The following is a 26,130-nucleotide window of genomic DNA, read 5'->3' on the forward strand; positions in this document are numbered from 1 at the left end:
AGCGACATGGGAACACCACGGGGACACCAAGGGACATGGAAACACCATGAGGACATAGGGACAGCAAAGGACATGGTGACACCACAGGGACATGGGGACACCACGAGGACACAGCCACCAAGCTCCTGCCCAAGGCCACCACTCACTCAGTGCGTGCAGCCCCCGAGGCTCACCCCAGCGCGGGCGGAGGAACCAAACGTGTGGATGGAGCCTGGGCTATGGTGGGCACGCCGCAGCACGCAGCGAGGGGGAGCCTGATTTATCCCAGAAAACGCAGCCAACTTCCCAAATCCGCCTTGCACAGCAGCGAGGGGATCGGCCCAAAGCTGGGGAGGGTCCGGGTGCCTGGCAGCGGGCTGGGGGAGGACGGCTTCGTCAGCCCGAGGGAGCAGAGTCAGGCCCTCTGCGAGGCTCCCGGTGCTGCATGCATTAGCATGGGGAATGCGACTGAAATGCCTAACCTTGAGCTGCTCCTGACAGATCCCCTCTGCAAACGCCTGCCTGGGGGAGGGGACGCTCCCGGCATCCCGGAGCCAGAAGAAAGGAGCCCGGTGGGGCTGCTCAGCACCAGGGCTCCTCCAAAAGGAGGGCTCCACTGGCCAGAGCCTGGTGTGACTCGCTGTGATGAGGGGGATCGGAGCGCTGCTGGGCACCCCCAGCCCCGAGGGGTCTGTCCTGGCTGGGTGATGGGACACCAGTGATGGTGGGCACAGCCCCACGGCAAGGGGATGGGGAAAACCAGGGGGAAAAGGAGCTGCCTTCCTCCACAGATCCCGAAACGCCCCCTCCAAGAGTGGAGCTGAGTGTCCAAAGTCTGAAAACACGGCGGCTGTGGTTTGATGTCTGATTTATCTTAACAACAGACCCTGGCAGTCACAGGGAAAAATGAGAAAGAAAAAAAAAAAAACACTATAAACATCCCCGAAGCCTTCCCATGCAGCTGTCAGCAGGCAGGCAGGGAGGGTTTCTAGCTGCATAAATAAAAGTGCTGCAAGGAAAAAAAAAAAAAAAAGGAACACGCTGAAACCCAAACCTTCTCTTTGCACAGCAAAACACGGAGTGATGCAAACCAGCCCGTGGCAGCGGGCGGGTGGCCGCTCGCTCCGGCTGCACGGTTTCCCAGGAGGGCACATAAACATGCAATCAATCCAAATGGGCCTCCGGTCTCCGGGCTGAGTCCAGCTTCCAAGCAAGCGGCTTGCCCGTGGCGCCGGATCCAGGAGGAGGAAGGCCGTGATGATTTGTGGCTGGCTCAGAGCCTGGCTCAGGAGAGGCCCGCAGAGCACGGCTCCGGCAGCCGCTGCTGCCCTGGGGGTCGTTCTCCAGGTGCCCAGGGCTTTGCCGTGCCTCCTGCCGCAGCAGGCTCGGCCGCAGATCCTCTCACGCCTGTGCTGAGCTGTGCCCCCTGCATCCGAACAGCCCTGGTGAAACCCTGCCTGCATTTCGGTGTGTGCTGGCAACCAGCACAGCCTGCCCCAGGGATGGTCACCGAGCATCCCCCACTGCTGCCAGGACATGGTAGAGCATCCCCATCCCATCCCAATATCATCCCCATCCCCATCCCATCCCAATATCACCCCATCCCCATCCCCATCTCCATCTCCATCTCCATCTCCATCTCCATCTCCATCTCCATCTCCATCTCCATCTCCATCTCCATCTCCATCTCCATCCCATCCCCATCCCCATCGGGCTTCTGCTGCTCATGGAGCTTTTTGTCACTGCTCTGAGAAGTGCGTGTCCCCGGGAGGTAAATCCATATCCAGCTCTAGTCATGCTCCCAGCACACACGAAAATCGGGCAGGCTGCCTTCTGATCCCATCAAAGCACTGAGGATCAAATGCTGCCTTCGTGCCAGGCAGAAAGCTGGAGCCGGTCGCTCTGCAGTGTGAGGCTGCAGGGACAGGGCAGGTCCTTGCCCCATGCCCCATGCCCCACGCGTGCCGTGCCCCTCAGCGCCCACACGGCTCAGGGACTCTGCAGGAGCAAACGCTGAGGCTGCGGATGGGGAGCAGCTGCCTCCCAACCCAGCCCTGAAATCTCCAGCCGGCAGCCCCCACCAAAGGGAGTGTTTTTCAGCTTTGGCATTTAGCCCCAATCCTGCTGGTTCTTTTGGTTGATGTCAGGAAAAAATCCAAAGCAAGCCTGAATCACTCCCATCCCGGCCAGGATGCTGTGCATAAGTGCTCATTTCCATCACTTCACTGGGAGCCTTCTTATTTTAGCACAGGCTGCCGCAGACTGAGATCTCTCCAGTTAACTGTAACAAATGACCTTATGCGATTAGGGCCAGTAATCTTCCAATCTGGTTAATCTTCCTCCGGGGATTATTTGCGCACAAAGTGTGGTGACCACCAGCCAGCCACCACCTTGCGCCCCTGTCCCCGTGCCCTGTGGCCACCCCACTGGTGCCCTGCGGTGCTGGGTGCCACCGCACCCGCCTCGGGTTATCCCTCAGAGCACGTTTCCACCTCGCAGCCCACCAGGGCTGTGATCTTGGCGCTCCACTCAGCTGTTATCAGCATTTCCACGTGCCCAGCACCGCAGCAATCCAGGCTCCGCAGTGGCACCTCCCAGCACAAAGGACAGCCCTGGCTGTGGATCTGCTGGGCTGGGCTCCGTTCAGGACCACCGGGTCACAGAGGCTGGGCCGGGTGATCCCGGAGCCAACCGAGGTGATTCTGAGACTGTCCCCGGCCTGGGGGTGCCGGGCCTGGGCACCCCGGGCCTGGTGGCCCTGGGCCCCCTGGGCCTGCAGGCCCCGGCCCTGAGGCCCCCGGGCTCCGTTCCCGGCCCGGTGCCGCTGCGGCCGCGCGGGGGCGCGCTGCGGGCCCGGCCCCTCCGGGCGCGGAACTCGGGAACGCGGCCGCGGCCTCCGCCGGGCGGGGAGCGGGGACGGAGCGGGGCCGGGACCGGGAGCAGGGCCGGGAGCAGGGCCGGGAGCGGGGCCGCCGGGCATGGCGAGGGACCCGGGCTTCGTCCTGCGCTACCTGGCCGAGGTGGAGGAGCTGGCTGAGGATGTGCTGGCGGCACGGCAGCAGGTACGGCCCGGTACGGCCCGGTACGGCCCGGTAAGGCCCGGTAAGGCCCGGTACGGCCCGGTAAAGCCCGGTGAGGCCCGGTAAGGCCCGGCTGAGGCCTCCTCTGTCCCTCCCGCAGATCGTGGACCTGGACGTGAAACGCAACCGAAACCGCGAGGCCCTGCGGGCGCTGCACAAGGACCCGGAGCCCGAGGGTGAGGCCTGGTCCCGAGCCCTGCCCGGTGTCGGTGGCGAGCCCGGTGCTGTGTGTGTGTGTGTTGGGGGGCAGTGGGTCTGTGCTGAGCCCCTTCTCGTGTCTCTGTGCCCCGCAGGAAAAGCCATGGTGTGCTTCGGGAACATGTTCGTCGAGCTGCCGAAGGCCCGCACCAAGGAGATGATGCAGAAGGGTACGGAGGCCCCGATAAGGATGGAGATCAGCAGGGCGACGCTTCCCTGCGGTGCTGGGTTCTGGCAGTGTCCCAAAACGCTCACCAAGACTGGCCACTGCCATCACCCCGCTGCCCTGGGCATGGTCCCAGGGCACATTTTGGCTTGAGGCTGCCATAGGCTTGGTGCCTGCGGGCATTCGGGGCTGAGGTGGGACCTGGAGGTTCAGGAATGCAGCCCAGGAAGGGCCCCTCCTGCCCCCAGGTCTGTGCTTCAGCACCGAGCATCCCGCAGGTTGTATGTTGTTCCTATGCGAACCCCAAAGTCCCCACTCCTTCTTATCCCTGTCCCTCTTTTCTCAGATCAGGAGCATCTGGATGAGGAGATAAACAAGCTGCGGAAGGAGCTCCGTGTCAAGGTCAACCGTCTCTACGAGGCTCAAGGTAAACGCTCCCGTTCTTGAGCCCTACAGTGAGCGTCTGAGAGCAGATGTCAGGAGGAGGTTCCAGAACCTCGAGGTCTGGAGGCTCCTGGGGCCCCTTTTCCTCTCACTTAATTTATTTTATAGCAACCCCCTGATTTTCTGCACCTTCTCACAGGTAAAGCTGAGCTGAAGGGATTTAACCTGAACCCCATGACCGCTGAGGAAATGAAACTGATCAATCGCATACTGGAGGGTTGAGGCGGTGGTGCCATCGCTGGGGCTGTTTGCAGACACCACTGGACGTGCTGTGCTCAGGCTGTCACTCGTGGCACTCACACTCTGTCAGCCGTAGCCTCAAAGATTTCCAGAACGCCTGTGTTGCTGGAACCTCTCTCAGGTGACGGACTGAGTGGTCATAGGGAAACATTTGAATCCTCAGCTGCAGCTCCTCTGGCTCTAAACCCTTCCTGCTCCTTGCTGGGGGCTGCTCCTTGCTGGCAGAGCAGTGCAGAGGCAATGCTGGAACACAGGCGCATTCATGGCCTCTGACAAACACCCTCTTGCAAGTGGGATTATTAAAATCAGAGCTGCGGGACATTCCTAACTGTGTGTGTGTGTTTTCAGATTTTTGTGTGAGAGCTTCTGTAGCTTGGCTTCGGAGCTAGGAACAGGAGTAGGAGGAATTGTAAATCCACAGCGTGCCCAAAGCATAGAAGAGCTGTGTGTGCCTGTGGTATTAAAACAAAGTGAAACTGTGCATCTGAAACATGTCAGGAATCTCCTTAAAGAGGTATAGGGACGGACAGAAGGCAGCATCCTTTTAGTCTCCAAGGGAAAACACATTCTGCTCTCAAGTTGAGAGGCAAGAGAACACAGAAAGTGAGGCTTTCAAGAACAAGATAAAGGGACAAAATGTATGTACATTAACAAAACCCCACAGCTTAAGGAGGGCTGACCAGGGAGATTCACTGCACCTGGCCAGTTGACGTGACCAGTGATTTCTTCAAAGGTTTTAAAATTTGTCTTCTGCAGTACACCCTGTTTAGTCTGGACTTGCTACCCCACTACAAGTTCTTTAAGACCTTAAGTTTTTCAAAAGCTTAATTTAAAAAAATAATAATCATAATTAGTAATGGTCTATAGTGATTTTTTTTTTGGTATAGGAAACCATCTGCCCTTTGTTTTCCAAACTTCTGTAAAGACTGTCTTTGATGTAAATTAAGGACTTTAAATGTTGCACTTGTCCATGTTTCACCGTCTCTCCAGCTAGCTCACCTGTCCTGTCAAACCTAACACAAAGTTGGATCTGACTCTGCCCTTGCTCTGTGCCTTCCTGCAGCTTTTGCACAGCCATGTCAAACTTCACCCAGCACCACCCTTTTCCTGGCTCCATGACCCACCTTCCAACAGGTCAGAGGTGTGTCCTCCAGGCAGCCCTGCATTGCCTTGTCTAGTTCCACATGTACCTCGAATTAGGCAGTTAAAAAAAAAATCCTGTCAGACTCCTTAAAACTGAGGGATTGCTCATTTTTAAAATTTATAAAGCTGACTACCATTTATTTGATTTAAGTTTTAAAATTCTGCAGCTAACACAACATAGCCTAAGTGTCCAACTGCAAGAAGCAAGGCTGTCCACTTCAGGCCTACACTTCAGACACATAAATTAAGAGTAACATCAGCTTATTATCTGATCTGTCTTACCAGGAGCTTTTCAGAAAGCTGCATCTCTTCTGGAAGTGAATGGCAGTACCCTGCCAAGTGCCTGTGTTGTAACTACGCTCTTACATAACCTGTGTAGTACAGCCAGGAAACGTCTCCTTAACATGTGATGGCAAGGTTATTTTTACAGTATCATGGCAACAGGTTTTATGGTCTGACATGTTTCCATAGTAGTAGCAGCAGAAGGATCAGGTGCCCGCCTTCCTTAAAAGCTTTGTTTTGCTATGCAGAATGTGTTTAGCTGCTTTATTTTCTCCCAGTCTGTACAGGTTGCAGGTGGTCAGCTGAGAAGCCAGCATCACTTGTGAGTGTCTTGTGTTGGCCATTATGAAATATTTTTTTTATTCAAGCCTGTTGCAGTCTCCCAGCTGGGGAACCCTTAGGAAACAAGGTCAGCAGCCTTGTGCTGAGGCAGCCATGTCCAGAGAGGGATGGGAACTGCTGCTGTATGATATGAAGAAGAGAGGGAGAGACACCACAGACTTCACCTACGGTGCTCTCCCAAGGCAAGCTTGGTATTGGCCTCATGCTGTCTGCTGCGCAGAAAGAGTCCTGAAAAGCTGCTTCAGTTGTTGCTTCCTGTCATTATAGCAGCCTGCAATGAAAATACCAACAGGGGAGTTGCACATGACCTTACTCTTCATGCCTGTGAAGGGTAAGGTAATTGCTGTACTCATGTTTTTTTAGTTAGGAACTACAGGCAGTGATGATCGTATGCACACTGAGCACTACAAAATAAACTTAAGATCCATTAGCCTCTTGGAAGTATGACTTCAGAATCCATGTACTACTTCACAACAGTTAGATACACAGCTAGCTTTAGGGGAGTGCTTGGTAAATGGTTACCACAATCATTGTAGAGCAGATTTGCTGCGATACTGACATATGAAAACACTCTGCAGTGACTTCAAACTTGAAAAGCAGGGCTATAAACAAAGTTGTTTCCCCTACATTTATGTGCTTGTTTTCAACAGTGCTTCTGCAGTCTGGTTGCTTACATCCGCTTTTGGAAAACGTTTGTTCCTTTTGGACCCTTAATCCCAGAGTCCACACTCCCTGTTCTCTTGTTCTCAAGTGAAAGGCGCGTGCTCTCCTCTTAGTGAGGAAAGGATGTGAGCAGGGCACCTGCCAGCGCTGGGTGAGTACGTACCTAGATGTGTGTTTGCCATGAAGTTCCCATTCACCAGGGTACCCAGGTTTCCCTCTCTGCTGACAGGCCCGTCGTTCCATATCAGATCAAAGCCTCCAACACGCTTCTCCTTCCCTGTCAGCCTACAACATCAAATACATGAACTGAAGTACCTGAGTAATGATTATCTGTCTGTGCACGGGAATAAACTCCCTGTCAGAGACAGAGCTGAACAGCTGAAAGCAGTGGACATCTTTCTACTATTAATATCCGAGGTTAGCACAGTTGTAAAGTCAATCACAAAGTGATGCAAGACAAGCTTCTTGGAACAGATTGCTCCAGAAGCGATAGGTGTGGGAGGCACAATGCAGAAGAAACTGAAAGAGTTCTTGTGCAAGTCCCAGCTCTAACACTGACTTAATTCCCTTTGCAACCCTGGGCTGTTTTGTTTTCCCCACTGAAGTGGCAGCAGGCTTGCTTGCTTTGCTCCGTTTCTGGAAATTCGTTATTTAACAGTTACAAAGCTTAGAGCATTACAATCGCTTGCCAAGAACAGACAGGACAGAACCAGATCACCCGTTCCACACATTAATAAAAACCCTTAGAAGGTAATAAGCTTCTTTGCCCACCTGCCTTCCATGTCCACAATATGAAGTGTGTCTTTGAGAAGATGACACTTGAGTTCATAGTCCTCCTGGCTACTGGCAATAAGGGAAGGTGAAGCGTTTACCTCCAGGAGCCAGCTGAGGAGATAAGACAAGAGTAACTTAGGGGGAAACAGGCAGTTTTGTCAGCGGTTCATCTAACAGAAGCGTCCATCCGCAATAACCCTCCTGCCTGCTAGCAGGATAATAAGTGTGAAGCAATAGGAAATCTAACCCCAAATCTCTTTACCGCACACCGAGCCAAAGAACATTCTGAGCTTATTGCAAAGTTTCTATTCCTGTTCTCAATAGTAATAAAGAAAAAATCCCTCTAGCATCCAGAAAGTCATGCAAGTTAAAACCAAACTCTAGATGAAGCAGTAAACACCGAGGGTAATTCACAGAATAAGCACTAACCTGTTTTTGGTGGAAGAATGCAAATGTGTCCTGGGAGCAGTTTGCTAGCACAACAGCATTCAAATAGCTCTCCTACAAGAGCCAAGTAAACGCAGCAAACAGCAGCAGTGGCCTCTAAGCACTGTAACATCAATGGCTCTTATTCCGATTCACCACTTGGATTTGTCTCCCAATGAACTGAAGTCACTCCAGCTGTTTATGTGCATGCTGCCTAAGCAGTAATTCCATTTTAGGCTATGGACAGAGTAGACCGTACAAGTTAGAGCTACCAGGACCACAGCTGAGCTGCATTTACTTGCTCATTCGAGATAAAGCTGTCTCCAGTGGTGCTACGTGAAATATGAGACTGATGCTGACAGGACACGGGGCTGTTACAGGTATGCCAGCTACTGTGTGCTGGCAGAGGAAACAGTTAAAAAAAAAATAAAAAATTAAAGACACTTCATAAGAGAACACCACCAACATAAGTCATATCTCAGGGACATTTCCTTACCTATGGTACTATTTGCATTTTATATGATTAAGGCTGAAAGAATTATCCAATTTCATTGTCATCTCTGAAGTACTACTTGCTGTTTCTATTTTTCTCAGCTCATGTAATGACAAATCAGTTGCACTTTCAGGTTCCTGCTGTTGCAATACTTGGGTTGCATATGCAGCAGATAAAAACCTGAGAATTTCAGCTGAACGTTTAGTCATATTTTTCACTTAGTGAATAAAAGCTGAATTTAAAAGATATCTCAATAGAGTCAAATTATGTTTTCAGTTTTTTGGGAAGAGGGCTTGTTCGGTTGTTTTAAACATCCTCAGCTCCTGTGAAGCCTCTTCTTCTCCACAGCTAACAAAAGGCATCTCTTCCAGTTGGGGTCTTCCTTTTAGCCAGCGTACCACAAACACAAGGGGCACGTTTTAGTGCTAGCAGCCTAATGCTGCTGGCTGGGCGTTTATCATTGCCAACAGGACACTGCTCCTCATGTATATTGCAGCAGAAGAGATGATCCTAACCCTCCCACCTCCAGCAATTGCTGCGATACATTGATACTCTGCGGGAAAACATCACAGAAATAACCAAGTTAGCAGGTTTCCACAACGCAGTGCTAGAGATCCTACAGAAACTCACACGGTGCTGATCCCTTTTAATGCACCCTGACACTCTGAGCAAAACCAGCTGTATTCCTTCTGTATTTCAGCTTCCTGTGCTTAAAATGATTCAAACCCCTCCATGCTTCACTTGCAGCTCCTGGACTGGCTCGCTTGTAGCCAGCCTGCAAGCAGCTATCTACGCTGAAGACAGAAGCATCTCGAGGTGACCCCACCACCACAGGGAAAGCAGCTGGCCTGCTACTATAATCCCTTTTATGTTCATTAACACCCTTACGGTTTCAGATTCCGATCGATCAAGATGTCATAGCCGTAGAGCTCAAAGCAGTGCTTGTCACTGATAATCACTTTCTGAACACTCTGGAGGCTCTTGATGAAAATGTTGTCCATATCCGCGAAGAGAACTTCCACTGATCCTGCTCCATGCTTGGCAGTCAAGTACTGCCTGAGCTGCTGAATCATCCACTTGCAGCCCTGAGACATCCAAACACAATTACACTAAGCTGTTCCCAATGGGTGAACACACATTTTATCTGCATGATTTTCAGTCATCACTCCATAGTCTCTACAGCCAAGCAAGAATTCTTAGTAAAAACCCAGAGACCAGAAGGCAAGGGCCACTAACCCCACGCTGCAGTTAAGCAATTCAAGCTTGATTATTGTATAGCTATAAGGAAAGGGGGAAAAAAGTCTCCAGGTCCCCATCAGAAGTTCCCAAACAGCAAATCACCATCTTATCTTCTGTCAGGGTATTGCAGAGACCCTCCTTTCCATACAGATGAGAGATTTATAAGAGGGAATACACTATAAAAACGGGAAGTTCAACACAATCCTCTATTACTCCCAAATGTCAACCCTCATCTCAGATTCAGTAGGAACCTGACATCTCATTTAAGATTATTTTCTCTTTCAGCTGCCACCTCTTGAGACACAAGGCTTAAGACTGACAGTTGTGTGCAGCAGTGCTAACCTTGTTGTATCACTGAGGTCTTAGAAATGAAGGGCCAAGCGATAAGGTATCTACAGCTCAGAAGAGCTCTGAGCAGAAAGCTATTAAAGTCAAAACCATCAGCCTTGTAGATGAGCAGACGGCTGCAATGCAATAGTTAAAGCAGAACGCTCGCCCAGCCTCTCCCCTATCAATGAAATCACATTTATGGGTGTCTGGAGACAAGGCAGCACATTTAAGTGGCTGCCGCACATGTCCACAGCATGGCAGCTGGCATGATGAGGTCAGCTTGCTCGCATCTGCCAGAAGAGCCCAAATGGCAGGCATCAGGGGAATAGTCTGCAGACAACACACACGTGCTCACCTTCTCGGGATCATAATCACGAGCAGTCTTTTGCACTGCCACATTGGTGAGATGAACATCTGGCATAAAGCAGAGATAAGGATCAAAGACACACAGATGCTGAACCAGTAAATGCTGAATTTTTACTCTAAGCCATCCTCCTTTGCCTCAGTACTAATTAATTATCCTCCTTGTCTGTAATCAGAGGCTGCAGCCACCTGAGCTTATATACAGCACTGCATGATATCTTACTAACAATTGCAGGAAAAAATAAAAAAGAGCAGTCACTTTCCAAACAGCACTCTTGAAAGAGTGACTGCCTTGAACAAACCATGTACCTCCTGGCTGGGATGAAGCTCTTCATGTAAGTGTGCCTCCAGACCCCAGTGCACCCCCACCCAAGACTGCTGTACCCCCACCCTGGTACGGCTTTGGGTCGTTCAGAGCACGCTTGAACTCTGCTGAACTTTCAGTGAGAGATGTGATGGATTTTCCTGTCTCCTAAGCCATCAAATTAAGGTCAGATACCTTTTGGGAAGATGTGTTAATCAAGTAAAAGCTATCAAACTCAATACAGTAACAAGCGTGACACATAGGAAATCAAATAGTGCTATCCCATGAATCACTCTGTCCTTCCATTCTCTGAAGCTAAGGAAGGGGAAAGGCAGCCAAAATTCAACCACTAACAATAAAATCAGGACTGACATTTCAGCATGGGTTCCTAGCTGATTTGTCAAACTGACATTTCCCATGATCTGGTGACACCAGCCTTCCAGTGCAGAAGAGACAGGAGAAACAGAGTAACAGCGGTAGCAGCAGGACAGGAGAATCCTACAGGTGTCAGAAGTGACAAGGTTCATCTGCTGTATCTAATACCAAGCAGTAAAACTGTACATTTCTTTTCTTACCCCTCCTTACCACACACACGGACAGGTAGGATACAGTGATCATCTATGCTGTTCAGAGTAAATCGTGTATTGGAAAAGCGAGCAAATCCATCCCTGTATAACCAGGCCTTCAGTGGGATGTACTGGGAGAAAAGGAAAGGAACAACTGAGCACTGAGGGAAAAATCCAGTTTTGATGTAAGAATTTAGTAACGGTGGCTTGCACTTACGGATGTCACTAGAACATAAACTCTCAAGTCAAACTTTCGGCCTATGAAAAACAGAAAAATAATGCAATGCAGTTGTCAATATTGCTACCTACAAGTACCCAATATCAGCTTATATCTAAATAAGCACACAAAGGTAGAGGACTGAAATTCATACTTTTTTTTTTAGAATCAGAAACATTTATCTAATATTAAGAACACCAGTAGGACCACTATTCCAGGTCAATGACTATTCACAAGTTTCTGGACAAATAATGCAAAGCTTAAGTAAGCATCCCTTTGCATTCTTTTAATGAATATTTGGGCACATGATGATGTAATGATCTGTCTGAGAGCGACAGCACACTTATTCTTAACACTTTGTGTATTGAATTAGTCCCGGTGGCTGTTCACAGAGTCATTTCTACATTCTCACAAGCCTTTCCTCAGCAAGCTAATTAGTTACCACGCCACAGATATCGGTGCTGCAGATTATTTAGTCACATACAGGCCCAGGAACAGGTCACTCCAGGAAGTTAGCCACATATGGTTCAGCACAGAGAACAACCTATGGTGCCCTCTCTGTCCAGGGGGAATCCCGTAGGTCAGGGTAATTTTTCCCCAAACCAGAAAAGCAGAGGCTTGGACGGGCATCTTACCTCCTATTAAGTATGGATTTTCAATATATTGCTGGGCTACGTAAGTTTCTACTTGTGTTTCATCTTTCTGCTCCTCTGTGCGGCCACCATCCTGTGAGAGAAACAACGTGCAGTTTCCCCTTTCAAGAAACTGTTTTTCCACCATCTTTCCCCACATACACTCATTTTCTTTTGGATGCTCTGTCTCCATTTAAGTCAGATCCCAGATAAAATATCCAATTATTTGGGAAAACCCACTCTAAGAAGCTTTGCTGTCACTCAAGGGAACAGCGAAGGAATATTGCAGAGGACAGAACAAGTCATTGGCAAAAACAGGAGATGAAAGAATAGCAAAAGAACAAGATTGCCTAAGGAGAAGACAGTTGTTCTCACCTTCTTCCAGTCAACGATATCCTTCAGTTTTCGGAACAGGAAGATTCCTTTACCTTGAGACCTGCCGACCTACAGCATGGAGAGGCAGTTACTTGCTTTCACGTTAGGATTTCCTGCTGTTCCCCAGAGTTTCAACATAGCAGCCCTGCATAACCTGATTCATCATCTGTTTGTATGCAAGCGTATTTATTTAATGTTATGGGGACAGGGAGAAAACGAAGGGATCCAACAACAGCTCTCGAGTGCTAAACGCTCAGATTACAAGTGCTAGGAGAATTCCTGGTGGAAAGGGCAAAGCAGGCAGACAGCCTATGGGGAAGTTCCATAGTAACGAATAAACAACTCTGTCACATGCTTGCAGAAATATAAGTAACACAACATATGTTGTTGGGAATCTTTAAGTCACACTTGAAATTTGTGTATGCTACAGAACTTAATTAAACGGGGAAGTCATGAAAGATGTCAGAGAACTACGGCAAGCAAGAGCAGAACAAACCTGAAGCCAGCCTAGTTTGTGCTACGTATTAAAAGCAAGTGAGAAGTGGTCTGAATAAGCCACCCGAGAAGCAAGACTCCCCAGAACACCTTCAAAGGAAGTCCAGATTCCTGCAGTCCCAGGATCTGGCACCGTGCACGTCCTGACCTACGGTACCCAAGCGTGGGAGGAGGCAGGCCAAGACATCACTACGTGGGGCTGCTCAAGAACACAGACCGACAGAACGAGCACCAGAGTTATTTTTACTTGTTTGTGAGCTTCTGAGGTCAGTCACAAACTATTTCATTTAAGAAGTTGGTAAAATCCCTGTAATCACAGGCTTTTCATATATCCTTGTTTACTGTATGCTGTTTTTTTCACCATTTTAATTGAGGTTGTGGGCATAAAAATCAGCTTAATATAAGGTTCTCCATTGACAATTAACACATCCCCATTTGCAGAGTTGGATAATCACTAGCTGCTATCCTCCTGGCTGTAATTCACATGTTAGTTTGCATAATTACCTCCCATTTTCTTCTCAGAAGCATGCCCTTACTGATGGGTCTGACTCGCAGCTACGGCAAGTTGTCCTGTCCCAACCTTCTTGCCAGACCTATGGCACAAAGCAACGTGCCTGTCCTCTCATAGTCCCACAGATCAGTGTATTTTTAATTACGCACCATGGCATGATAGTCATGATATTATATGGCCTGAATCAACTGGCAGAAGCAAGACATTTCTCAGCTTTACATTGAGATTTGTAAAGGAAACGGTACAGTTTTTTCTTGGTTCCCAAGGACGCTGGCTGAATTGGAAGTTGCTTCAATCAGCACAGTTCCACAGAGCCGTAAGTTTTGTGGGACAAATTGGATTCAGAGCACGAGGCTACACTTCAGGTCTCTAACTGAGGAGCATAAAAAAAGCTAATGCCAACCAAATCCACCCCAATTTACACTCCAGGCTGCTCGTGGAGTTTCCTGTCATCCTAAGAACGTTAAGAGATTAAAGTCCACTCAGTAAGTTGCCTGGATTTACAAGGGCTGACATCTAATGTAGTGGGATTTCCTTGAAACCAAACAGATGTTTTCATAGCTCCATCTTTAGGAGCTGCCTTAAAATACTGCTTAACCAGAAGCCTGATTAGACAGCTGCCCTACATACACACACACCTTCTTGTACACCTGCAGCTGAACTGAAATATTTCAGAGCATGAACTTGGCCGTAGCCCCATAGCAACAATCCCTAAGAGCACAATCTGTTCCTACGCACAAAAATCCTGGGCTTTATACCCTCACCATTGAGTAAACTTTGGCTCTACAAATAAAATGAGCTGTTTTTCAGCTGCTGAAATAAATCGTGACACAAAAAGCAGTGTTTTGGTAGTACGTGTTGGCCAGGAAACTGGACAGAAGTATTGCTGCTCCTAACCACCTTGCTACATGCCATTATTCCTGTGGATTTCCTGCATATTTTCCTCTCCTTCCACAGGATGAAGGCATCCATTCATCACTGTCTCACTTTCCTCAGAGGAACATACACTTACCGGTTTCATTATCCAAGTGGTGCCAGGCTTCTTGCGAAATTCTTCCACAAACAAATGGTACTCTGAAGGCATTTCAAATGTCTTTGGAAAAAAGTCACATTTTGCTGCCTCAAGCTTTCCTGCGTCTCTTTCTAACTGCTTCCGAAACCTCTTCAGGTTCTTCACTAAGTAATTCTTCCGACTCAGCTGGGTAGAAAGAGAAATATAAGGTTAGGTTCAACAGATGCTCATGCAGCCTGACTCACTTTCATTGCCCTTGAGATGTTTCTGGTGACATCTGGGGAATCAACTGCACCACATATGCCTCAGGAAAAAAATAAACAAACGTGGAAATCATTGAGAACTGCTTTTGCTTTGTCGCAGAGAAGGCTTGATTTCAATTTTTATTTAATCCCTGCACAAACAGAGAGAAGCTAAACAGAGCAGGTTTTACAACCCATGTTTTACCATTTCTAACGTAACCTTTCAGTGCAGTCAACACACTCATTTCCAGCAGACAGCCCTGTTCAGCACTGCCCACACCGACAGCTGTAACCATGTCTGCAGGCAGGCTTAACCCAAACCACTGCAGCCCCACCGCTCCCCAGATTGCTGCCCCTGTGGCAAGATCAGCTGAGCTGGAAGTGTATCGGCTCCTGAACTGCTGCAGGTTACAGACGAGTGTTACAAACCACTGCCAGTCCCCATTTATGCTAACACTGGTGAGCATGAAGGCTCAGAACAGATGCACACCCTGCTCAGCAGCCCTTACTGCTGAAATCAAGTCAGCATCCATGAGAGGATGGGGGGCAGACCTCTGAGATGGTAAGTTTTAGCTGCTGCAACTAAATCTGCTCATAAATAGAAATAAGGTTCCCCAAAATACTGCCCTTTTGGAGGACCTGTTGCAATGCACCAGCCTTAGATGTATGTAGGGTAAAAGCTCTCTTTCACTCGGCAAACGAGAACACGTGTCCAATCCTAATGCACTGGAGATCCCGCCCGCAAACGTGTCAGGAAACTCACCTACACAGAGGAAGGCATTTTCTATTTTAACTAGATCCCCTACACAACTGGTTTTGTCATTTTCAAGATTCGTGACCTTGTTGGTGCTTACTCAATTGGGAACAGGGTAAAGTGAAGTGTCAGGATCCTGAGCAAAGCCCTACCTGAGGCAGAGGGATGTTGATACATTCTGAAGGTTTATCAGAGCTGTAAGAGAAGCCAGTTTTCACGGTGGAAAACATTAGCAGGTATTTCCAGTCATAACCACTTCTTGTGGAAACTTACAGACAAGTTAAAAATACCTCCTCAAACCCTCCTAGTTTCACTCCACCTCTGAGGGGTTCTTACCTCATAGTGATTGCGAAAGTGGCAGATGCGAACGTGCTCCTCCATGTACGTGTGGTCAAAATTCTCCCGAAGCCAACTGACATCACACCAGAGAAAATCCCACTCCTCCTCGCTGGGGAGGAAGGCCCCATGCAGAAAGCACCGCGCTTACCCGGGGTCACCACCACCCACGGCCACCTCCCCTCCCCGCACCCCCTCCACCAGAGGGGAGCTGCTCGGGCTGGGGGCGTTCTCCTCATCTTTAAAATCAGAAGGGGAGAAAATTTCAGGATTCCCCCCCCCCAGGCCTGCCTCAACCTACACAAACCCAGGAGCTGCGGGCACAACCTGGGGAGCGCTATGGGGCTGCTTTGGGCCTGGCACCCAGCATGGCCCAGGCCCCAACTGCCCCGGGGGACCCCCAATTGCCCCGGGGGACCCCCAATTGCCCCGGGGGACCCCCAACTGCCCCGGGGGACCCCCAACTGCCGCCGGGGGACCCCCAACTGCCCCCAGGGAGCCGCTGCCGAACGGGAGGCGGCGATAGGGACCCCCATGGCCGGGGGCAGCGGGGCCAGGCCTCGCTTACTCCTTCGCCTGCTGCCAGCCGGGCCGGCGGCTCAGCACATCCAGGACGGGCCCGGTGAAGCCGCACTTGAAGCGGACACAGGGCCGGGGGCGGCCGGAGGGCGGTGGGGGCGGGAGGGGGGCGGCCCCGGGGGCAGAGCCGCCCGTGCTGCCCGGCCCGGCCCCGCCGCGCTCCGCCGGGCGCTGCTTCGGCTTCTTCGGGGCACGGGGAGCGGCGGCCTGCGGGGAGAGGAGCGGAGAGGAGAGGCGGTGAGAGGGCGAGGAGGAGGAGGAGGAGGAGGAGGAGGAGGAGGAGGAAGGCCGGGGGGGCAGCGGCCTCACCCTCCGCCCCGCCATGGTGTAGGCCCCGCAGGCCGCAGCCGTCGCCATGGCAACCGCAGCGCAGCAGGGGGCGCCCGCGGCCTAGGGCCTGGGGGGGGGGCCCTTGGGCCTGGGGGGGCCCCCCCGGTCACCCCCAGAGCCCCCCAGTTCCAACCCGTGGGTCCCTAACGCAGCCCCGGGGTCCCCAGGGTGCGGGGTTAGCCTGGCTCCTTGCCCAGCCCAGGGGGAGCGCTGTGGGGTTGTCCCCTTGTTATGGGGTTGTCCCCTGCTGTGGGGTTGTTCTTTGCTGTGGGGTTGACCCCCGCTGTGGGGTTGTCCTTTACTGTGAGGTTGTCCCCTGCTATGGGGTTGTCCCCTGTCGTGAGGTTGTCCCCTGCCATGGGGTTGTCCCCTGCTATGGGGTTGTTCTTTGCTGTGGGGTTGACCCCCGCTGTGGGGTTGTCCTTTACTGTGAGGTTGTCCCCTGCTATGGGGTTGTCCCCTGTCGTGAGGTTGTCCCCTGCCATGGGGTTGTCCCCCGCCCCAGTGACACCAAGGGGACAGCTGCCACCCCACAGGGCACGCGGGGCAGGGGCTGCAGTGTTCCCATAGGGGCTGGGAGTCCTGCCCGGCTGAGGACGGGGGGCGCAGGCCAGGCCCCAACCTGCCCCTGGGAGTCCTGCAGCCCTGTCAGCGCCCTGCAGGGACGGTGCCAACGCTTCCCAGTGCTCAGGTCACCAAAAGGACCCGGACTTTGCCCTGGTGCGGGTGATGCAGGAGGGAGGGAGCAGCCCTGGGGTGCTGGCTGGGCACCCGCCAGCTGAACCTGGCCTCTCAGGTGCTGGCACCCGCTGGTGCTGCCCGATCTGTGGGGACAAAAGGGACATTTCCCCCGGGAAGAGAGACATTTCACCTGTGTGCAGGTGGGTACGGAGCTGCCGCCGCTGCCAGCCTGCGGTTCTGCAGCGCAGGAGCTGGGGTCCTGAACCCCCCACGGCAGGCACAGGGAGGGCCGGGCATGCCACCGGGCGCTTGGCTGCGTGGCCAAACAGACTGTCCTTGATGGGGCAGGACAAAGGTTTTGTTCTTCTCTTCACACTGCAGCCTTGTCCGGCCGTGCTGGCAGCGGCGGCCGTCAGCAGACAGCGCGCCCGGCGCTCCCACACCACCGCTCAGAGGTGGAGTTTCTCCTCCTTTGTCTCCTCCCGGTAAGAAGGAGCAGTCGGTGCGAGGGAGGCGGGTGCTGGGGAAGGGCTTCGGCTTTGGCAGGAGCCTCAGGGGAAGCGGCCAAGGTCTCTCCTGTCCGGGAGAGCCCGCTGCTGCCGGGGGATTGGCCTCCGTGTGCTGGAATCGAGCCCCCCGTGACAAGCGGCTGTCCCGCAGGAGCAAGCTCTTCATGACGAAAACCCTCCCAGGGAGCGTCCGGAGCAGCTTCGCCTGGGGACAGGGCGGACGGTAGCATCGGGGACAAGGACACCTGCTCCCCGCCCCTCCCGGGGCGCGTACTGCAGACCATGGGAAATGGCATGAGCAAGGTAAAGGGAGCGCCGGGGTGCAGCTCTGCAGGGCCGGGCGCTGCAGGACGGGCTTGCAGTGCTGGAGGTGGGAGATGTCGGTCTGCTTCTGGTTGCTCTGCGATGCCGAGCAGCGTTTCGCGTGCCAGGGAGCCTCCCCGCCGATGCTGAAAGCGGCACCGGGCACGGCTGCCGGAGGAGCTTGTTTTCCTGCAGGCTGAGCAAAATCCGATGAGAAGCAGGCAGAGAGGCCGTGCGGAGCTGCAGCTCGGGCTTACCCTGCAAGCCACCCCTGGCCACTTCTGCCAGGGCAGGCCGGGTTTGAACAGCACTGTCGGGTTCACGGCGGAGTGTGGAGGACAGGAGGTCACAGCAACCCCTCCGAGGGAGGGAGGAAACTTCCAACACCATTAAAGCAAAGGCACGAGATCCCAAGCACACGCCAGCAGCCCTGTTAGACCCTGAGGGTGGTGTGGTGCCACGTCCTGTGCTTGCCAGCTCTGCACAGTGCTCAAAGCTCGACAGAGGGCACGGGCACTATTTCCTGCTTGTCTGAGCTTTTCCCAGGTCACAGGTGAACGGAGACATCTTCTTTATGCTTTAAATATCCCCTCCAACCTAAAACCACTCGTTACCTGGGAAAGTTTTCGGTGTTTTAGACAGAGCTGCAATGGCCCATTTTATTCAGCGAGGAGTGGATCAGAAAGTTACAGGGACAGGAATGTGCCATTATTCATGGCTCAGCGTCCTGCCCCTGGGAGCTGGCCTTGCTAAATGGCTCTTGTGCCATCTCATTTGCCGTGCAGCTGCTGAAAGTTAAAGGCGCCCCGTCGATATAAAATTGATCTAAAATTTAAGGAATCATAAAAAAGATCTTTAAGCTGTTAGAGCAATAGAAATGTTTCCAAACATGAGCAGTGAGATAAGACATTGTGCAAGCACAACAGTATTTGTAGAAATCCTCTCTGCTTGCCCAGGTCCCAGCCCACCAAACACGCAGCAGGGAGAAGCTGGAAGTGAACCTGAGCGCACAGAAGTGTGCCCAGGCTGTTAGTCCTCATTTTCCAAGATGGGAAACAGGAAAATACAAAACAGCTAAGGGTAGGAATGGATGCAGGGTGTCTCACTTCTGTAATCTGCAGTGCTGTTAACAGAGGCATTGTCAAGTAATTATCTTTTCATCACAAGAAGTGAAGTTTTGCAAGGCAATTACATTCAAGGCACAGTGTTCAGAGCAATCTGTCCCAGGCCTGTTAGAAACGGGCTCCCCATGGAGCACAGGGAGCGTAGCAGAGCTGGGGGCTGTGCGGAGCGTGTCAGCACTCCCCACCCTGCCAGCGCTGGCCAAGGCTGTCCTGGGTCACGTTCTCCAGGTTCCCTGGGTCTGCTGCTTCCTCGTGCCTCGAGCAGCAGGAGGAGCACAGGTCAGGGGCAGGCTGAGGCTGCCTTAAGGCGTACGCAGCGTGCTGAGCCCAGATAAAAATAGATAATGAGCAAAAGGAGCAATAAGAAATCGCTAAAGAAATTGAGAGTGGAATTGATAAGGGAGCAATAAGAGAGACCGGGCAGCCTTCCCGTGCCTGCAAGGGCCTGGAGCATGAGGCAGGAAGGCAGAATGGGGCTGCCACTGGTGTGGCCAAAGATCAGCTGGGCTGGATGTCAGGCACTGAGCTGCGCTGCTGTTGCTGCAGGCCTGGAGGCAGCGAGGTGACAGCAGACAGGTCATTTAGCCATTCGTCTTGGTGGCAGCACTTTTGCCTTTCCAGCTGAGGCTGGGTTCACCAGTGTGAGCCCTTCCACAGGCTCTGCTGGTTTGCCACAGCCCGTGGCGGTGTGGGCTGGAGTGGCCGGAGTCCAGGGGAGGAGAGGCGAGTGGTGAATGCTGCTGGTTCCCTTTGTGTGCTTCATCCTGGCCTCTGCTGTGCTCGGGCACGGGTGGTGGCAGGGACAGGTTGGCGCGAGGAGCCCCAGCGCAGTGGGTACCAGGGACTGCGTTAGCTGCTGACGGACTGACACCTCTTCTCTGTGTCCTGCAGATCCTCCCCGGCCTTTACCTGGGAAACTTCATCGGTAAGCAGAGCCCCACGCCGCGGAGGAGTCCTTGAGCTGGGCAGCTCTGTCTGCCCCAACCCCACGGGCTCGTGCTGCACGGGTGGGCTGAGCTCGGAGGGTCAGCAGCAGCCACATCAGGAAGGTTTAGGGGCTCCTGGGTGCGTGAGTGCACGGCGCTTCCTCTTCCAGCTGAGGGATAAAAGCTGCTCTCCTGTTGCATTCCCATCATTCGGGTTTGTTTGAGCCCTGCTCAGGATGTCCCTTTGCCTAGCAGAAGGGCCAGCTCCTCCCTCAGCACTGCCTTCCTCTGCCTCCTCTTCCCATCTCCAGCCTCGCTTTGCTTTCCTGGAGAGGGGAAGAATCAGGAGCTCAGGCCTGGGCAGATGCAGGTGCTGAGCCTGTAAACTAAATATTGTGGAGAGAAGCAGCGGAGAGCTGGAGCTAACTGGATAGGATGATGCCTCACCATCCTGGAATGAGGTTTCCTCTGCTACACGGGCGTGCAGTTTGTGTGAGCAACAGCAAGAGGGGAGGCAGTGGTGGGAATGCAGGGCAGAATGCAATCTGCCCTTGCTTTGCTTGCCTTATTTCTCTTTAATAGCTTTCCTGAGATCTCAGGAGACTGGAGGAAGAAGCTGAGCAGGGCCATGACCTTGTCAGGAAAGAGCCAGCAGCACCTGGGCAGATGCTGTGACACCAACCAGAGCAGGGACAGACAGGTTGGAACTGAAAGCCCTCCTGAAAGCCTCGGCCTCCCCCACGTTTTAGCAGCGAGGAGGAGGGGGCTGCACACGCTGGGGTGTTTCTCCCAGAGGCTGAGTCGCCCTTCTCGCACCGAATCACTGTTTTAATAGGTTTTCACTGTCAGTCATTCATGACTAAGGACTGGCATCTGCCATGAAAAACCAGCATTTATCAGAGCTCCTGCCTCCCTAACGGCTCTTTTGACAGTTTGATTCCTGCTCTAAGTGCTGAGAACATTTGAAAACACTGGCGTGAATTGCTAAGAAAATGTCATTAGAACCAGCGTGACAGTCCTGGCTGGCAGCAGCCTGGCCAGAGCACGCTCCTCAGCATCGGAAGGGAAAGTTTCAGGGGTCAGGGCTGGAGGAGCTGCTGCTGGCTGGGTGCTGTTTGGGAGCCCTGTGGGGAGCGCACCCAGGGGTACCCAGCTCCCGAGCCCTTCCCAGAGGTTACTGCAAGCAACCACTGATGTTTTATCTTGGCCTGATGCCACCGAAGCGTTGCTCTACCAAGAAATTCAGGGTGATGACAGAGATTTAAGGCCCGCTAAATTAAGCTCTGACAGCTCATAGAGACATTTTCTCCGACTGAAAGCATTTTCCAGCCGTAGCGAGGCTTTACAATCGTGTCACTAATTGCTGTCATTCTGCCTGCCAGAGCCGGGTGGGGAGGTGACAGCTGATGTACGAGCCCATGGACAGAGGGTGCGCGCCTCCCTCCCCGCTGCACGCACACACAAGGCACGGACTCTAATGTGAAGCGTGCCTCTTGAGACTCACTTCTATTAAATATTCACATCATGCCATTAGCACATCATGTTTCAGATTCCCGAGCCAAGGTTTCACACCACTCGGAAGTTTAGAAACCCAAAGCTATGAGATGAGAAAATATTAGTACTCATCTCCTGCAGCTTGTGCACGATCAGCTGGTCATGGCATGAAAGGGAAACAGCTACAAAGCTGCTTAGCCAGCAAGATGAGCAGGCTATCCTCACAGCATAATAACTTTGATGCTAGACCAGTGACCAGAATCACAACCAGAGGCTGCTGAAGCATTAGTGAAAAGTAGGTCATTTCCCCAGAAAGTTGAGGGTCCTTGATCTCTGCGCATGCAGCTGCAGAGGGATGCATGCAGAGCGCTCCAAATTGCAGCTCAGTTGTTTTCTGCAGACCCCTCAGATACTAAAAACGAACTCAGACTCAGCCAAGCTCAATGCTGGTATGAAAAGCTGCAGCTCTGATTCTGCAGCCTGTGAGATAAATCGTTGAGGCTGCAGGAGGTCCCATCTCCACGTCGTGGTTGCACGGGAGAGGTGCGGTCTCAGAGCGCGTTCTTTCCGCCCTGAGCTGGTGGACAAGTAGAGGCAAGTGGGAAGCTGCCTGCTTGCACAAGAGAGTGCTTTCCCATGCAGACGTGAATCCAAGCAGAAGCAGCGAGGTCAAGTGCCTTTGGAGGGAGTAGGTCTCTGTTTTGGTGCCCCCGGGTTTGTGTTCCCAGATTTCCAAGAGGCGTTTGCATATTTGCCTGTGGCTGCTCTTCCAAGCGCGTCGATGTGCACGGGAGGGGGGTGTAATGCAGCTGCTCCTCCCGAGCACGGCTTCGTGTGCTGGTTTGTCTGCAGGAGGGTGGTGGATGTGCTTGTGGGAGGAGCAGGGTAAGAAACAACTACGTGCCAATGTCTACTTTTATCCTGTAGATGCCAAAGACCTGGAGCAGCTCAGCCGGAACAAGATTACCCACATTGTTTCCATCCATGAATCCCCCCAGCCCTTGCTGCAGGTAAGGTCCCGTGCCTGACGCCAGCATGCAGGCTGCTGCAGCTCTTCCCACGTTGCAGCACCTCCCTTCAGCTCCGAGCATCCCGTGGCACGTCCACCTCACCCCAGCAGCAGTCCCAGAGGAGCGAGGCAGCCCCTCTGCTCTGGGAAGTTTGCTGGCTCACGATCGTAACCTGGCCTTGAATGCTGATGAGAAACAATTTCCAGCTCTCCAACTTCATCTTATTTTCCCACCCTCTGCCACAAGCTTCCTCTCTCCCTGCTGCCCTCCCCGATGCACGTACCGAGGGGGAGAGCAGCCCTGCACGGAGGGAAGCTGTGCTGTGGGAATGAAGCCTGAGGGGAGTGCAGGCGAGCCGATTGCAGGACCCTGGGGGCTGAGTTTCTCCTGTTCTCATGTCTTGCAGGATATCACCTACCTCCGTATTCCCCTGCCAGACACGCCAGAGGCCAACATGTGAGTACTTGGTGAGGCCAGCGCCCAGATGGGGACACGCAGGAGCTCGGTCCTTGCGGGGCAGCCAGTAGGACCCTGAGCCCTTGCGGTGCTGCATCCAACCCCTCAAATGCAGCAACTGCAGCAGGTCCCAGCCCTGGGCTGAGGTGACAGGCAGCCTGGCTGCAGTGGGATGCAGAGGAGGAGGGAGCATTCCTCCTGGGAGCCTGGGCAGAGCTGCCTGGAGATGGGGGAGAGCAGGGAAGGCACAGATCTGGCCAGGAGCGCTGGCACGGTCAGAGATGTGAGCTGCCGTAGGCTTTTTCTTGGGAAAATAGCCCTGAGCTGCTTGGGTCTCAGCAGCTGGTGGTGGTGTCTGTAAAGCAAGAGACATTTTATTTTTGTTTGTCTTCAGACACTCAGGGCTGCACCACCTGCAGCCTAAAACTCTGGTTCCACACCTCTGGTCCTTACTCTGTGCTATTTTTCCTGCTAGCAAGAAGCACTTCAAGGAATGCATCAGTTTTATCCACCAGTGTCGCCTGCATGGAGGGAACTGCCTCGTCCACTGGTAAAACTCCTTTTCTCATGCCCAGTGCCACGATCTTCCCAGCACAGCAGGAGGTCTAGCTGCCAGAACCCCCCGCTTCAGCCACAAGTGTCTGCCAAGGGTCCCCGTGTCCATGAATCCACCACCAGGCTCAGCTGCAGCCTCCAAACATGTAGGATTTGGGGAGTCCTGGGGCTGGAGAACTGCTAGAGAGGGGCAGCTTTTTGCTGTCACTGAGCAAGTGGGAAGAGAGCTGTTTGGGGCAGGCTTCCAGGCAGCAGCTGATACTTTCACTTCCCCAGGGGAGCGGGGTGTATTTATAGGCACTGAGCGAGAGGACCTTGGAAGGGCTTTGGCTTCCCAGAGAGCAAGATCGCTGAGAAGGGGAACCAAAATAGCTGAGGCACAAGGGGTGGAGGAAGGGGCAGGCACGGGGTCAGGGCAGCAGGCGGGAGGGCACGCCACGGGCAGCCTCCCATGTGCTCATTCCCGTGCCAGCCTGGCCGGGATCTCCCGCAGCACCACCGTCGTCGTCGCCTACGTCATGGCCGTGACGGAGCTGAGCTCTCAGGAGGTGCTCGAGGCCATCAGAAGCGTGCGACCCGTCGCCAACCCCAACCCTGGCTTCAGGCAGCAGCTGGAGGAGTTCGGCAGCAGCGCAGCCCGCAAGGTAGGGGCGCGAGGGGGACGCAGCCTCTGTCACCTGCACAACCCTGTGGCGGTGCCGGCTCGTGGGTCTCGGGGCAGGAACGGAGCCCAGGGGCACCAGAATCCTTCCCTGTGCCCCTTGCTTTCAGGCTTGGTCTCGCACTTCGAAATAAGCACGCTGGGATCTTGTTCTTTCCCCAGATCCGCAGGCACCTGAGGCAGAGGTACGGGTCATCCCCTTTCAATGACGAGGAAGAAATCAAGGCCCTGCTGCCGGCGGGGAGAGGAGCACCCAGAGCAGAGGGAGCTCGGCAAGGACTGGTACCGAGAGCCAGGGACATCAAGAGCACCGCTCCCTTTCTGCTGCGGGTGAAGAGGACGTTCTCCTGCATCCCGGCTTGTCTGAAGTGATGGCAGCCAGGGAGGGAGAGCAGCAGAAATCACCTAACAGCCTGGTAAAAACTAAGCTGCAGCACCGCCGGCCTGGAGGGGAAGCGCTGTGCCGCCGAGCCACCCGCAAGCACAGCTCCTTCTCCTCTCCGGGTTCAAGCGTGCCATCTTCTGTCCTGGCTTTCAGCTATCGGGGGAGGGATTCATTTGCACTGCTGCGCTCTGCAGAGCACTGCGGGGGTCAGCCCCTTCGTGCCTGGTGTGGGAGGACATCTGGTGAAAGCAGACGACGGTCCCCCGCTCACCGTGGGCTCTGGCTCCGGGCAGAGCCGCAGACAGGGCTTCCCAGCCACCAGGTGATGCTGGCAGCAGCTTTAGCACTTCAGTACCAGCTGCATGGGCCTCAGGGGCGCACACGGGGTGCAAGGAGAGCTTGCTGACCCCTTGGGGCAGATTTCCCACCAGCAGCAGCAGCAGCAAGCTTCCAGAGCCGAGGTGGCTGCGGGGCAGGGGCACGCGGGTGCCCCGGCGCTCCGGGCCAACCAAGCACAAGCCCCGAGCAAGCAGCGCAGCTTTAGGAGTTCATCGCAGCCCATTCCCACCAGTACCAGGGCACAATCTTTGAACGGTGGGAAATAAATGTTTAACCTAGCCAGACCTCACTAAAGCGGAGCCTTAAGCCATTTTGCTTAAAGACTTTCTATGTCCTCGTAGTAATAAAGGTCTCTTCTCTGCAGCCTGCCTGGGACGTGGATTGACTCGTGGGTGGTGGCTGGGTCACAATGGGGGGGCTGGGGCAGGAAAATCCTGGCACGGGGAGAGTCCAAAACCCATGGGCAGCACAGGGAAGGGGCGCAGCAGGTGGTGACACCAGCACAGAGGCCAGCCTGCTGCCTCGCAGGGGGGCTACAAGGAGGCAAGGGCTCCCTGCCCTCCTCCCACCCAGCCTCACTTCACAGCCCACATTTGCTGGGGGCTTGAGGCCCCACAGCTACAACCCCACAGCGATGTTTTGGGAACACCACGTGCAAACAGTACCAGCCATGCCCCAGCAGCATTGCCCTTGGTGGGAAGCCACCCCTGCCACCACACAGGAGAGCCACTGGGAGCAAACTGCAGGGCACGGGCTGCTCAGATGCCTGCTCCTGAGCAGCTCAGGGCCAGAAACCCCGGTGTCACTGCAGGGCTGTGCTGCTGGGGAGCTCGGGCAGGAGCAGAGGGGCACTCACGTGGATCCTGTTCTGCTGCAGCCTCTTCAATGCCTTCAGCTGGAGCCTGCTGGGAGCTGCGGGGAGGCTGGGTGGTGCAAACCCCGTTCCTCCCCAGCCCCATCCTGCTGACACCTTGTAGTGCAGCACTCACAGGTGGGGCTGATGCTGCCCAGCTGGGCCATCAGCATCACCCTGGGGGCTCCCTCATCCCTGCTGTCCCCTTTTCCTTCCCCTTTTCCTAACGGGGACAGCGTTCCTCCCCCCAGCCAGAAAGGGAGATTTGAGCCGTGCTCTGAGTACCAGACGCAGGCTCCCAGGGGGACGGAGCTGCCGG

At 53.5% G+C, this 26,130-nt stretch overlaps 3 protein-coding genes across 5 annotated transcripts; 2 read left to right on the top strand and 1 right to left on the bottom strand.

Moving 5' to 3' along the window:
- Positions 1 to 2,855: 2,855 nt before the first annotated feature.
- On the top strand, positions 2,856 to 4,435 carry PDRG1 (p53 and DNA damage regulated 1). Of its 2 annotated transcripts, none has more exons than XM_084538141.1 (5): positions 2,856 to 3,041; positions 3,160 to 3,235; positions 3,353 to 3,427; positions 3,770 to 3,850; positions 4,007 to 4,435. In XM_084538141.1, the coding sequence occupies exons 1-5, from the start codon at positions 2,958 to 2,960 to the stop codon at positions 4,087 to 4,089; spliced, it is 399 nt and encodes a 132-aa protein (XP_084394267.1). In that variant the 5' UTR covers positions 2,856 to 2,957; the 3' UTR covers positions 4,090 to 4,435. The 2 variants fall into 2 exon arrangements, with proteins under 2 accessions (XP_084394267.1, XP_084394266.1); XM_084538140.1 differs by having other exon boundaries at positions 2,895 to 3,061; positions 3,108 to 3,235.
- A 1,347-nt stretch (positions 4,436 to 5,782) lies between these two features.
- Positions 5,783 to 16,542, bottom strand: TTLL9 (tubulin tyrosine ligase like 9; the record flags this gene model as incomplete). Its single annotated transcript, XM_084538511.1, has 12 exons — positions 5,783 to 6,145; positions 6,701 to 6,822; positions 7,309 to 7,422; positions 9,119 to 9,315; positions 10,155 to 10,213; positions 11,076 to 11,163; positions 11,250 to 11,290; positions 11,885 to 11,975; positions 12,257 to 12,325; positions 14,275 to 14,460; positions 15,607 to 15,718; positions 16,175 to 16,542. 12 exons carry the CDS (start codon positions 16,540 to 16,542, stop codon positions 6,075 to 6,077), a joined length of 1,518 nt encoding a protein of 505 aa, XP_084394637.1. The 3' UTR covers positions 5,783 to 6,074.
- Positions 16,309 to 25,321, top strand: DUSP15 (dual specificity phosphatase 15). 2 transcript variants are annotated; one of them, XM_084538139.1, is made up of 9 exons: positions 16,309 to 16,422; positions 17,578 to 17,681; positions 17,857 to 18,008; positions 20,024 to 20,057; positions 22,480 to 22,562; positions 22,969 to 23,018; positions 23,494 to 23,568; positions 24,046 to 24,217; positions 24,397 to 25,321. In XM_084538139.1, the coding sequence occupies exons 3-9, from the start codon at positions 17,988 to 17,990 to the stop codon at positions 24,604 to 24,606; spliced, it is 645 nt and encodes a 214-aa protein (XP_084394265.1). In that variant the 5' UTR covers positions 16,309 to 16,422; positions 17,578 to 17,681; positions 17,857 to 17,987; the 3' UTR covers positions 24,607 to 25,321. The 2 variants fall into 2 exon arrangements, with proteins under 2 accessions (XP_084394265.1, XP_084394264.1); XM_084538138.1 differs by lacking the exon at positions 16,309 to 16,422 and adding an exon at positions 16,906 to 17,396.
- The last annotated feature ends 809 nt before the right edge of the window (positions 25,322 to 26,130 follow it).

The sequence above is a fragment of the Aythya ferina genome (assembly GCF_964211825.1).
Source record: "Aythya ferina genome assembly, chromosome: 16".
Lineage (NCBI taxonomy): Eukaryota > Metazoa > Chordata > Aves > Anseriformes > Anatidae > Aythya > Aythya ferina.